This window comes from Doryrhamphus excisus, chromosome 19, assembly GCF_030265055.1.
Source record: "Doryrhamphus excisus isolate RoL2022-K1 chromosome 19, RoL_Dexc_1.0, whole genome shotgun sequence".
NCBI lineage: Eukaryota > Metazoa > Chordata > Actinopteri > Syngnathiformes > Syngnathidae > Doryrhamphus > Doryrhamphus excisus.
In genome coordinates this window covers 11533898-11548464 of record NC_080484.1, presented here as the reverse complement: position 1 = coordinate 11548464, position 14567 = coordinate 11533898, and the positions used below count along the sequence as shown (strand labels likewise).

Sequence of the window (14567 nt, the reverse complement as noted above, 5' to 3'; positions counted from 1 at the left end):
ATATGCTTTTATAGATTTTTTTTCAAACTTTTCTTCCATTCTAGTTCACAGAGGATAACATAAGACAACAAATGACAGAAAGAGAAATTACTTTTTATCTGCTTTTCCACCAGCAACAGCTTATTTACTCTATTTATGACTTGTGACTTAGAGCAGGGGTCTCAAACTCAATTTACTTGGGGGCCACTGGAGCTAGGGTCTGGGTGAGACTGGGCCGCATCAGGTTTTCCAAAAAAAACAAAGTCATTTATTAAAAACAGAAAAATTAATAAACTTTGCTTTGGTTCCGATTTTTTACAAGAAAAGCTCTGATAAAACATTCCACTGTTCTCAAATATCTTACTTTTTATTTTTCTACACAAAATAAGATGAAAAGTAAATAAACAAATCAAGAATAAAGAAAATCAATCAGTAATAAATAAATTAATAGTAATAATAAAAACTTAAGAAACCACATATAGTTGGTGGGTAGACAAATTATTTTTTCCAGATTATAATTAACACAGCATTATCAGAGCCGTTTGAACATGACAAAACACGACTATAGTCACATTTATACTCTTTTTATTTACAACATATTGCGCAACTGCAGGGTCTTGAGACACATGCTAACTCGCAAACTAGAGCGCTAGCGACCTAAACGGTAGCCTTCAAGTTATTTCCTTTAAACTTAAATAGCCAAAAACTTACCACTTCCACACGGATAGGGAGGATAACTATTAACAGTTATTTAACCTTTAACATGAACATTAATCTAACGTAATAATTTTTTCTGGGTACATGATACCATACAGCATCCATATCAAACTTGCGCCAGCCGCACTAACATTAAACTTTCATATCAAGGCGGGGGCCTCAAACTAGTGTCCTGCGGGCCACATTTGGCCCACGGGCCGCGTGTTTGAGACCCCTGACTTAGAGGAAAGTGCAAATTTGATCTTCTTCCACATTCTGTGTTTTCCAGACAGACCACGTTGGCCGTGTACTTCATGTCTCTGGTGGGGATGATCGTCTACGCCGCTACACTCAATCTCGGGCACCTATGGGTGGTCTTCATCACTGCTGGAGGTCTTGGGTACAAGTTGTCAAATGTTTTTCTCACATCTTGACCTTAGTTGCATTGCTATCTCTGCTGAAATTCCTGGAGAGTTCACACAAGCCAGATTGTGAAAAGACATGATTCATGATCACTTTGTTAGTTGGAATGTGTGGTATTCCTCTGATAAGGTTGGGATTTCCTCTTGAATCCTGCAGGACCGGCAGTATCATGTCCAACATGTGCAACGACTCTCCCATGGTGATACTTCTGTGTTCTTTCCAGGTTCTTCATGACGGGCTACTTACCGCTCGGGTTTGAGTATGCAGTAGAGTTGACCTATCCTGAATCAGAGGGAACGTCCTCTGGGCTGCTCAACTGTTCAGCACAGGTAACTTGGAAGTCTGTGTCATCACAATAGCATATTGCAGTACAACACTGAAAAATTGCCTGTTGTGCAGGTTTTTGGGATCATCTTCACCATCGCTCAGGGCAAGATCATCGACTCATTCGGCACGCTGCCCGGGAACATCTTCCTCTGCGTCTTTCTTCTGGTTGGCACCATCATGACAGGTATAAGGGACACTGTAGATCAGGGGTGTGCACCAGGGGCTACCAAAACAAGTTTTGTAATCTTAAAGTGTCTAAATACAAAGGTTATGACTTCTTGGGAGAACTTCAAGTGCAAAAGTTCTTTCAACGTTAGTGGAAATTGCAGTTTTCAGAGGTTCCGCCCTCCCAGTTCATTCTTGGGAAATACCGGACTTATCTCATCACAGGGACAAAAATAAATCATGAGTCAGGTATTAATTCATAGGACTCTATTCTCCGATTGTGTTGCTCTGCAGGCTTAATCAAGTCTGATTTGCGGCGACAAAAAGCCAACATGTTGGCCAAAGCAGAAGTAAGTGTGACACAAGCGGGCGCGGATGTGCAGGAGGAGTTGTGTGTTGTGTTGTGTTGTGTCTTCCCGTCAAGGTCGTGTGTGTGCGTCCCATGCTTCCCCAGAAATAACACCGCCTGTGGTTATTTTTTGCCGCTTTGTGTTGCTCCTGCATGCCTGCGGTATCCTCATCTCTTTGCATTTTGGAAAACAGGGCTTCCCAATCTACACTGAAAGTGTTATTAAAAATATCATGAATATAAGACACCCCCTTCTGTTTTAAGACCTGGTGGTAATCTTTGTTCATGGGATCTCTGTGTCCTGGCTGCTTCTCTGGAGGTCACTGGCCTGTCCTTGGGGAGCAGTCCTATGGCACCACCTGCTGGTTTGCATGTAGAAATCTCTCCACATCCTCCATTATAAGACAACCTTTTCAAGGGTCAAATGCCGTCCTATATTGGGGTCAATGCGGTGTCTATAAGGCCCTCTAGGGTTGGGAGTCCCTGCTGTGCATCGTAGTTCCTGCTTGAAGTTGCGTTCCTGTGCTTCTGTGTTGGTTTTAGGTGAAAAATACTGCTCCTGTCTTTTTGCTTTATTAGTCTGCACTGTCTTGTTGTGTATTTACTACTTGAACCCAAATAAATGCACAACAAAGCCTACCGTAAATGCTCCAACTTAGGCATCTATTCAATTCACCGCACTCTCATACAGTCGCCAGGTCCAGATCAAAAAAACATTAGCTGTGGCTGTAGGCAACCTCCTCGTAGCATTAGACTTGCCAGCTGTTGGAGTGAGCGTCTCACGTGGTTCAGAGCATTTACGGCAGGTGCTTTTTATTCACCAACCTTGACGTCATTTCCAATTCAAAGTGCTTGACTTTGCCAACACCCAATCAAAACAAGAGCTTGCTATCCAATCACACGTGCTGAACCTGCTGGGGGGGGGAAAGGTCATGCTGGCCCGCCTTTTCTCCATCCCATGCCATACTCACACTTCACTCTGGTTTACTAACACGGCCATCTAACCGGGTGTTGTTGGGATGCTAAATGAATTTGCCTACGGCAGTATGGACGCTCACTGCGGTGTGAAACGATTTTAGGGGGAGTCCAAGACGTCGGGACAAGACTACGGCGCCACGGCCTTAATCCCGGGGCCGCAGACGCCACCTTCACCATAAACCTCACCACAAAAACAAAACAAAAAAAAATAATCATAGCGCCACCCACAGACGCACAAAGGTAATAATACGCACACACACGCCAATCTCTCTGCTTCACCTTTGACCTGCTTCTTCTTTCGTCTCCTTACCACAATCAATATGTGACGCAGTTTATTCATTAAAGTGATTCTCGCAACCTGTGGCAACTTTCCAACGCCGCTGGTGCAATTCTCTTTTCCACTGCACTCGTTTACAAGAGACGCAGCCGCCTGGGACGCTTGTGTACTTACTTGCTCCTCCACAAGGGGGAGACATTCACCAGCATACTCGCTGCTCCTAATACTGTCTTATTATATTATTGACGTACAATTTTTTTAGTGGGGCTACCATACTGTTGTGAACAGATATCACACACTGCGATTTTCAAATGAAATATAACATTTCATTAATCAGAAAACGAGGGGGAAAATTTATGTTTGTTAGGCATATGTATTAAATGTGCTATAAGAAGGATTAAGTGAAATAGAATATTATCGTAGTATTTATTACATTTACTGTAAATAATAATAATAAAAGGCTTTCCTTTTTACAAATGATTTTATTTTATTACACATTTATTAGGAAAAATGTATGAAAAAAATATATATAAAATATATATTTTTACTTATTTACTTTTATTTTCACACAACAAATTTGAAATATAGTACAAAATCATGATTTTATTACGAATTATTTCTTATACAAATGTGTGAAAATTAAGCTAATTATGTAATTATTTACTTTAAAAATTAAATAAAAATATATAAGTATATTAAAATATATATTGTAGATTAATTTAAAAAAATTATCATACAAATGTGAAGGAAAAATGTAGGAAAATAAATTAAGCTTATGTCTTGATATTTTAATGTATTATGCAAATGTCAAACCCAAAGGGAAGTTTGTATTCTAAGGATTACTATAAAAAAGGCTAATCATTTCATAATAATCATTTCCTTTTTGTTGAGGCCCTGAACAATTTAGAGGGAAAGAAATGTCAACCCCCATTGAATGTATGATAATTATGATTCATGTGTTTATATTGTGTTTGTATTGCAAGGGACTGTCTGACAAGCGGAGAGGGCCTGTGTCTGCACACACTATCATCCAAGAAGCCAAGTTTTAGACATTCAACACATTCAAACAGCCCACAATTGGAACACTTTACATCCCAGATGAACAACACCTACAATCCATTTATTTTCATAATTCTTTAAAAAAAAAGCACCTGCAATCAATACAGAATTCATGTTAAATTTCCTAACTGGATGCAAACCTAATCATATCTGTCATCTGTTTATATATACGTATATATACTGTATACATATATTGAATATAAAATACCTGTTAATCATTTGTGCTTTGACAATTTTACATATCAGTATTGAAAATGTTGTATTTGTAAAACCCTATAATGTATTTATGACTAATTTCTGGAATTTAAAAGGCACCTTATGCAGTGTCCACCTATGACTTGAAGAAGAAGCAAAATGAATGAATTTGATAAATCATTTGTTTTTTTTATACAAATGTAACAGTAATGTTACGTGTTTTAACATGGCATAAAACATTTATTACAATTTTGGGTTTCGTTTTGTGTTGTTTTACGTCCCGGGCGCACTTACCCTTTTTGGCCAAACGGTGGCGCCATTGCTAGGGACAATAAGGCTATTATCACAAGTTCGAAGCTTGTATTGCTTCATCGTTTTCATGGCGTTTTATCTCTAACATAGCAGAAAATCGATTATTTAGGACTCTTGAGGGGGTGTCTTTGTGGTTTAGCAGGGGCCTGCTGCACTTTTTTTTTGTTCAGGCTTTAAAATGGAAATGAAAACGCCTCATTTTCCACCACTAGCGAGCTACTGTTGTATGAATATGAAGAAATGGCATGTGGTGCTAGCAGATGCTGTCAGTGACACATTGTAATAAGCCGCATTTTCCTATCCTGTGCTACTTTCCTATGCAATACAGCCAGACCCAGTAGTTGTTCATTAGCATGAATGGCCGCTTCAACTCCGCTCCCGACATTTCCGCGCCCCGCTGTGCTCCATGATGCAATGCAGCTAATAAGGGGGTCCACCAAGTCATTAACACCCACCATTTATGATACAGTCAAACCTATTAAATACCAACACCCCTTAAAAGAAAAGTGCACTTAATTTGGAATTTTGCCCATCATGCCCAATACCTATGTGAGACATGAACTCACGTCTTTCTCTTGTTTGTGTCTTCTAAAGATATAAATACAGCTAAGGTTATGTCTAACTTGGTTAGGTGACCTAACCAAGCTACAGCAATGTTGTTATTATTCCTGTTATTAACATTACTGGAATAGGGACACTTCGCCACACCACATCAGCTAGCTACTAGCTGGCTACTGACTAGCTACTGCTGTGTTTTTGTTGTTGACTTGATCAGGAACGACGTTCCGCTAATGCTTAACGTGACCAAAATACTGTAAGTATCTTGAATGTAGTACATGTTACAGCATGGATATAAAACCATACACTGGAGGTGTTTTAACAACAGGGAGGGAGAATAGGCGTGTCCCATTATGTGCATTAATTAGCTGCCTCTTTTTTAATCTGTTTTTATGTCTTTAGAATGCACAGAACAGCGAAAGACTCATAAGGATTGCTAGCCAGGTAGCCTCAAAATTATTTCTATACTATACTTACCACTTCCACACGGGATGAGAGGAGAACTTTTTTTTGGTATTTTAACATGTCGGATCTGTCACTGCTAGTAAATTAAGTAATGTCATGTCTCAATGTTTAAATAAGCAAGAAATAAATAATTCTGATGTTTGTTTACATCAGAGTTGTTGCTTTTTTAACAGAGATACTCAACGTAATGTAACTAACAGCTGCTTCTCCAACAAATGAGCAGTGTCACTGGCCCGTGAGTTCATCAAGGTAGGTTTATCTATCCTGATTTTACCATAATTTCAAATAGAAACAGTAGTACTAACCTCGGGGGTTTTACCGCAGTGAACAATAAATACTAGTAACCGTTATATCCCTTAGTGACTAGAAAACTATGGTAAACACTGTATGTTGGGACTAATATTAGCCCATAGTCTACCACCAAATAGCCATCATTTATGATGAATTAATTTCTGAGGAGCTACAGCGAGGGAGCGATAATGGAATCGACAGTACAGTACTATACTTCTGCTGGTTGGAATGGCGATGATAGCCATCCGCCATCAAGTCTGTGATACGCAATATCAGGCTAGCTCAATAAACAAACGTTGTGGGTGTTTCATAAAGAATATTGTTGGGAATAATTGCACAAAAACATAACCAAAGTGCACTTTTGGGTGGCTTTGTAGCCACACACACACACACACACACAACCTCCACCATGCTGGTTTGAGGTGGAATTCATGCTGCTACATTTGTCGCCACATTCATCTTTCATTCATTTTTAAACACAGACCGTTGAATGAACAATGGCGGCTTGTTCTGTCCTCCTGTAAAGCCTTGGACGTGTCTAAATGTAAGCTGGTGTTGCTTGGTCGGGACTTCACAGTGCCTCAACTCCACCGCCGCTAACGTTCATCAGTAAAAAGTTGGCCGCCGTAATTAGTCAGTGCAGTGGGTAACAAGATACTTAGATGTTGCCATGAAACCAGAAACAAACACACAGTGTGGTGGAAGTGTAGTACAGTGTGTAGTCCACCCTGTGTAAGTGTAGTACAGTGTGTAGTCCACCCTGTGTAAGTGTAGTACAGTGTGTAGTCCACCCTGTGTAAGTGTAGTACAGTGTAAGTGTAGTACAGTGTGTTGTACAGTGTGTAGTCCACACAGTGTAAGTGTAGTACAGTGTGTTGTACAGTGTGTAGTCCACCCGGTGTAAGTGTAGTAAAGTGTGTAGTCCACCCAGTGTAAGTGTAGTCCACATCGTAAGTGCAGTACAGTGTGTTGTACAGTGTGTAGTCCACCCGGTGTAAGTGTAGTCCACACAGTGTAAGTGTAGTACAGTGTGTCGTACAGTGTGTCGTCCACCCGGCGTAAGTGTAGTACAGTGTGTCGTCCACCCGGCGTAAGTGTAGTACAGTGTGTCGTCCACCCGGCGTAAGTGGAGTACAGTGTGTCGTCCACCCGGCGTAAGTGGAGTACAGTGTGTCGTCCACCCGGCGTAAGTGGAGTACAGTGTGTAGTCCACCCGGCGTAAGTGGAGTACAGTGTGTAGTCCACCCGGCGTAAGTGGAGTACAGTGTGTAGTCCACCCGGCGTAAGTGGAGTACAGTGTGTAGTCCACCCGGCGTAAGTATAGTACAGTGTGTAGTCCACCCGGCGTAAGTGGAGTAAAGTGTGTAGTCCACCCGGTGTAAGTGTAGTACAGTGTGTAGTCCACACAGTCAATGAAAAACACATTGGTGTGGTTTGTGCCTCCCCATTAATCTACACAAGACCCCATGACTCTTTCGACTGGCTCCACTCGCTACTCTTTGTCTAGCTGTGTGTGTGTGTGTGTGTAGAAAAGGACTATGATTTGTCATTCCCATTAACAAGCAGCCGTCTCCATTTGAATCATGTTTGTTGGTGGCGCCACCATATAACCAAATAACATTCAGAAGCTTTTTATCCCCGTGTATCTTCTAAAGGGAGAGTGCCGTAGAAAGTAAACTGGGGGTATCACCAGACGCTCAGTTCAGGAGACGGGATCACATTCATGGCACGGTGCGTTCGCAAGCACTGGATTTGTGAACATCAGCATTGCAACACGAGAATGATTGTTATGGATCATGATCATGGATGCTAAATCTCTCCCAAAGATCTTTTAAGATTGAGCGGCATAAAATCCAGGTTTCTCCAAACAAGCACGCGTTTTCCCAGCTGCAGTGAAGTGTTGCGTACATGTCAGGAGCGAGCAAAGCGGGTGCCACAACACGTGCGAGTCAAAAATGTGTCATTTTTGGGATATCAAAGAAACTGCCGACGTAGTCTTACATAAATGTTGGCCCCCTCGCTGCACTGATCAATCAGCCGCTATCCAAATGCAACTTGGAGAGAATCCTGCAGCATCAGGCTCCATGCAACTGCCAGACCTGCTGGGAAATGAACACAGTCTGGCAGGGTGCGCAGTGGAAGTGCTCGAGCACGTTAGTTCCCCACCAAATAATGAAGATGCTGGTTTCTATTGACGAAGAACAGCAATAAGTAATGCTAAAAATCAGGTAAAGCGGTGTACGATGGGCACTTGTTGAGCACGGTTAGTTGGTAGGATTATTTCTGGAATATTTTCATAGGTATTGGATCAAAAACCTGTTTATGGCTTTCTAAATACGGGTTTTAACATTATTATTAACCTGTTATTCTTTGTTTGCATTCCATTCCAGGGTTGTCGCTAGCATAGCAAGTTTGTGAGCTAACCTGTTAGCCGCTTCAATTTACTAAACTTAAAGTGTTTCAAATGGAATAGGGGAGAAGGACAAAGAGGCCAAAAAGCTACCACTTCCACACGTAATGAGAGGAAAACCTTTTTTTTTTCCATTCGATGTCTGTCTCGATATAGTGTCAGTCGTGTCTGCTTTTAGCAACCTCATGGCAGAACAAGTCCATTTTTTTTCTTAGACGTCTGTACCGCTAATGCTAACTAGAAACAATACCAAAAAGAAGTGACTTTTTCACCACATTTTGAACTTTTTTAAAACACATGACAGACGGGAGTGCAAAAAAAAAAAAAGAGCAGTTTGAAGCGTTCAGGTATGTTGTTGGTTAGCGTCATATGCTAAAGCCATTACGGAAGAAGCACGGTGAAGTATATCTACAGATGTGGCCCAAAGAACACATTCAGAAGTGAAAGCATATCACATGTTAGCTTGCAGACTTTGTCCTCAAAGGTATTTTTATTGCAAAGGAGTCTAACCTTTATACAACATTTTGGACTTACTTACTGCTTGTATGACAGAAACACAATACGTTGGCCATGTCAAATTAGGAGTAAATATGAAAAACATGTTGCTGCGATAACATCTCAATCAGTACTTTGGATAAGACATTTTATTTAAAAAAAAAACAAAAAACCTTGACAGTGTCTGGAAAACGCCCACACAACATAACAACAGATTAAAATCAGCTATTTAGTCAGTTTGATATCAATAGAACAGATTTTATTTTACCATAAGGATGCTATACTATACAACTACAGCGCCCGCTCAGTCAGTGGTTCTCAACCGGTGGGTCGTGGACAGCAAATATGTACTATAAAACTGATGCCTCGCTTACCACTTCCACACATAATGAGAGGGGGACTTTTTTCCATTTGATCTCTCGACACTGGACTGCCGTGACAATTAAAGGAAAAACTGCATTTTTTTGGAGGCGGGTTTGTGGTGAAGCTAGTCGCTAGCCAGCTTGTATCTAGCCAGTGGGCGGAGGTTTCACTACACTAGTAATGCGTCCAATTACATTGTTAGATGCCTCGGTAATTAGCTGCCTCATTTTAGCTGTTTTTATTGTTTTTACTGTTGAGTTGGTTTGGCTTTGACGTTTTGTCACTATTTGGAGTTCTTGTATTTAGTGTTTTTTGACTATATTTGATGTCCTTCATGTGTGAGTTGTTTCATTGATCAACACTATCCTAACATCTCGCATCTCACTGATGTGCGTGAGTGACAGGAGGAAAAGCTGAGGGGGAGAAAAAAATACATGTTTACATTTGAATGTCGTTTTGTGCAAAACTGATGAGAACAGGCTGGTGAAAAAAGAAATAAGCAAGCAGACGTCAACGCCGCTTTGCAAACCTGACGCTCCACTCCACTGGACGGAATGTCCCGCTGTGCCAAGCGCGGGAAGAAGACATTCATTAAAGGATTAGCGTCCACACTTTGTACTGACGGGAGAAGAATGAAATGATCGGAACCATTTGCGCATGACGGGAGACGCGGGAGAGTAGCGGGCAATCACAACAAAGTGCAAAGATCTTCCCGCTCGAGTCGGCAAAAGATAACAAAAGCGGAATCCTGGCGGCACTAAGCCTTTTTTTTTTTTTTTTAAGAAAAAGTCCACATCAAAGCAGCTGTGATCACTTTGGCAATTCTTTAAATGGACCAGTTGTCATCACATGAGAGCTCAGCACTTTTAAAAGAGATGAGATCCTGACGTTATTCCACGCCGGACCATCAAACGGTCATGTATGTACAGCATGTATGAATCATGTATAATAAGACCTATGGATTCCCACTGCACGTCTCTGTAAGATCACTTTGGAATGGCTGGCTCACCACAAGGCCTCGTAGGATTTTGGTTTATAAAAAAAAAGCCTTCATTTCCTTTCAAATCCCATTGGACAATATTAGTTTTAGACCAAGCAAAGCATTTGACGTCATCTCATGTGAGCGATGGCGGCTGAAAGAAAAGGAAATAGAAGGAATCACTGGAAGGATTTTAAAGGAGCAGAAGTCACCTTGGAAATGTTTATTCTATAACTATAATTTAGATTTTACCCCAAAGTTTTGTCAGCCGATTAAAAAAAAAAAAACTATTTATTTCCTACTTTTGTAGAACTTCTAAAAGAATCATAGATCTAAGTCAGGAGTGTCCAAAGTACATTCTAAAAATAGAAAACAAAACATTAATTGCACAAAAATAAAGTCAAAATATTAACTCAATCGTTACCAAAAATGTATTTATATGCTCCTGATCCGGTGGAGCAATGTATAGTTTTTTTTTGAGGGGGGCGATAGGCAAACACAGTTGCTGATACAACCGCACAACAAAAGAGCTCATATTTGGTGCAGTTTTAAGCGGTAAAAACAACCAGAAGTGTATTTTCTAGGAACTCAGCAGGCATCTTGTTTCTATATTTTGGCTGGGGTGGTGCAAAGTTAATAAATAGGCTTTTTCACCTCCATCACAAAGCTGAGATACCGTTGCATCCTTTCATGTCTCACTACGTGGCCCTCGTTGGAAAAACTTGATTTGGCATCACTAGTATAGTTTTTAAGATTGTTTAGCCTCTGGAGAGAGCCGCGGCGTGACGGAAAACCCCTAGAATGTTTCACCCAGAAGGATATCGCTTGCATCACTGTAAGATTTGAAAAAGGTCAGGACCAAGGCTAATTGCTGGGTGGGATTAGAATAATACTATTACATGCAGTAAATTCCCTTTCATTGGTTCCAAGTAGTAAGGCGGTCTTATGTTATTTTGATCTTATGGCTATTTGGAGCGCTGATGCTGTTTAACCTGACCAACAGCCAAATAGGACATCATATTCTGTTTTTTTTAATTACACTACAAGAGAAGAAGCTCAGTAGTCTACTGCCAAAGAAGGACGTCACTTCAGCAAATGTCAAAAAAAAAAAAACATGAGGTTTGTCATGTTGAAAATATGCTGCTCCCTGATTCCTTGACATGCTGCACTCATAGCATAGAAGTTCTACCTCATTTATGACCCCTAACTGTGTTTGTTCACGATCTCCTGCCCCCCAAAAAACAAAAAGTCTGACGTAGGACTTTTCTAACATGTTCCTCCAGAGGATCGTATTCAGTCCATAAATGCTGTCCTTGCTCCTGAAAAACCTGTCTGGTGGATCAAAGTGGACGTTTATGACGGGCTATTCATCTCATGAAGGAAAGGGTCTTTGCGGAACACAGACAATATATCATATTCTCGTTCCAAAAGTGTCCCATGTTTATCCGTCAGATTTGTGCTCCTAAGCTCCCGAGACTCAGAAAAATAAAAGTTGTAATTTTTCAGTGAAAACAATATACCATAATAGTAGACTGTGGGATTTAGTCAATACTCTTTGCTACGGTCATGTTAGCTGCATATATCGCTCACATTATGACTTGGGATGTCCAATATTGGCTGAAAACAATATTGTCCAACTCTCAATTTCCAATACCGATACACTACCGCTCAAAAGTTTGGGATCATTTGGAATTTTTTTTTGCTAGTCTGAGATATGTTTTTGTCTTGGCAATCCTTCCATGAAGTCTGAAGTCCTGAAGTCACCGCTTCACTGTTGATACTGACACTGGTGTTTTGTCTTAAACTTGAACTTTTGTCTTTGTCTTAAACTACACACTCTCCGATATTTGTCTTCTTGCACAGTTGTGCATCAGGGCCTCCCACTACTTTTTATATCCTTGTTAGACCCAGTTTGTGCTGCTCTCTGAAGGGAGTAGTTAACAGCATGGTAAGAGATTTTCTACATGGGTTTTTTAATAATCTATTAGCCTTATAAAATGATTAACTTGGATTAGCAGCCATACCAGGAGATTGATGCATAGTACTGACAGTTGTTGATAGTAGGCCTCTATGCAAAAATGTAGATCGTTCTTTCAAAATCATCTGATTAATTTTAATTGTTTGTGAAATGGAAAAAAATATTTGTGAAATGCATGAAAATGTTTTTTCTTTGGAAAACAAACAAATTTGCAAGTGATCCCAAACTTTTGAGCGGTAGTGTATGTGCAACGTGACATATCTCCTGTGGTGGAATGTTGTATACTGCATCGGTTTTCATGATTGGGGAAAAAAATCAGATACTGATATCGACCACATTTTTATGCCGATAATTATCAAACATTCCTAATTAGAACATTGTTGCATCAACCTGCATCGTTTTATATGACCAAGTAGTCTTACTAAGACCTCATGTCCAGGACATGTTTTCAGTCCAGTCAAAGCTCAGTTTTTGTACGCCGCATTAACCTTGTTTTTCAAACAATATTGCACCAAACAGACAAGCCGGTTTGCGCTGTACCGTATAGTTGGGTGAAATGGAGTGCCCCAAAAAGCTGACTCACTCTCTATGCATTTTTTTAGTGAGTGCAACTGCTAAATAACCCACCATGGGGCCAAAGAAAGGTGCGAGTGCCAGCAATTTGATAAAGGAATGCCTTTGATTTATTGCTATTTTGTAAAGCAACACATGTACAGTAGGTATGCTAAGAAGTTATACATAGTTTAGTATATTTTTAATATTTCAATGTTTCCTTTGTCTATGGCAAAGGACAAAAACACATAGCTGGGTCTCAGAGAATAAAAATACATCAATGGCTTTGTGCCATTTTAGCCATTTGCTTGTTTTTCCACTGATGTCATATTGAACCGCTGTCCTAAGTGCTCTGCTATTTGATGGTGCAAATGCGTGTATTGATGGGGTGCAAATGGAAACTGGACCCATTTTTGTTGACAAGGTTGCATCCCAGCATGGCACGGTATCCCTATCGGATACGTCGACTAAAAACTACCTCCATGCACGCATGAGAGGCTTTCACACATCATTCAGCACATTTCTCCTCCAATGCCAATAGTGTTGTTATATTGATAAAGTTGCTAGTTGGTGATTATGCGTCTTTCGCAGTGGACCAACAAATTCAAAGTGCTCCAACATTTGACGGAAGTGAGTAGGAGCGACGTGGCGTCGGGAATCCTGTGTATTTTCCAACAGGAGCCGGAATAATTAGCTTTTTATGTGATATACAAACGCAAGCCTTGTCTGGACATGCTAGCACCTTCATAGTCCACCATGACTTAGCTGTTTTACTGTGGCGCTTCACCTCACACCTCCACCAACACCAAGCCCCCTACCCCACCCCTCCCGGTCCTGCAGTGCTCAAGAAGAATCATTTTGACACCGGAAAATATATTAAAATAGTCATGGAACGCTGTATTGTTTGTTAGCTAGCAGGTTCATGGAGCACAACGTAAGACAACAGGACTCTACCATTTTTTAATTCTGTTTAAGACCTTGTAAATAGGGTTTTTAGTATTATTCGAGCCCTCTAGACATGAAATAACACCCCTATAGTTGTACCTGTACCCTTGTATGACCTGTTATAGTTAGACATAATAGAAAATAGGAGGCTCTTTGAGAAGCACTGACACATGCAGTGAACATTCACACAGGAGCTGCTGTCAGTCACAACTCACACAAGTCTGGCACTCTTGAATGCTTGATTTGGATCAAGAATATGTCCAATTAGCTTCCATCCTTCCATCATCTATCCTCAGTAGGGTGTGCTGGAGCCTATCCCAGCTGTCTTTGGGCGAGAAGCGGGGTCTAGGGCACATTCTATTGAATGCAGTGATCTGAAGGATGCCCTCTAAAATATCTCCTCCAGAGAGCGTACGCACGTTAGAAAGCGAAGCATCATGGCTTTTAGCAGTGTGTCAAAGGAAAAGGTGTTTACAGCTGACCGAGAGGCCAAAGAAATGATCCAGAGGAAACCTGAACCTCTCGTCTGGATGCTGCTGCACCAATTCCTCTAACAAAGAGGCCCCTTTTTTTCTTTTATTGCTAAAAAAAAATGTACAACATGTGTGTCATGTGCGGTCTATACAGTCGTTCTTTAAAGACTAGTACGTGGAATCGTGCATTCACCCTCCAGAAATGTGCTGAATGGATAAAAACCTGCTGAATGACATAGTGTAACATATAGCTTTCGCTTTCTTTTTTTCTTCCTTAAATTTTCTCACTGCATTCATC

The 14567-nt window shown here is 40.7% G+C and overlaps 1 protein-coding gene across 6 annotated transcripts in view; it reads left to right on the top strand.

Moving 5' to 3' along the window:
* Positions 1 to 14567, top strand: part of flvcr2b (FLVCR heme transporter 2b) — a 34742-nt gene that overhangs the window by 9039 nt on the left and 11136 nt on the right. For 2 of the 6 annotated variants that reach the window (XM_058056911.1, XM_058056910.1), the window contains exons 6-11: positions 965 to 1075; positions 1322 to 1427; positions 1498 to 1609; positions 1885 to 1940; positions 3019 to 3157; positions 4178 to 4323. In XM_058056911.1, coding sequence (XP_057912894.1) covers positions 965 to 1075; positions 1322 to 1427; positions 1498 to 1609; positions 1885 to 1940; positions 3019 to 3096 — 463 coding nt within the window. In that variant the 3' untranslated portion in view covers positions 3097 to 3157; positions 4178 to 4323. Of the gene's footprint in view, positions 1 to 964; positions 1076 to 1321; positions 1428 to 1497; positions 1610 to 1884; positions 1941 to 3018; positions 3158 to 4177; positions 4706 to 14567 lie in introns of those variants that run through there. The other 4 variants (XM_058056908.1, XM_058056909.1, XM_058056913.1 and 1 more) reach the window with 4 other exon arrangements.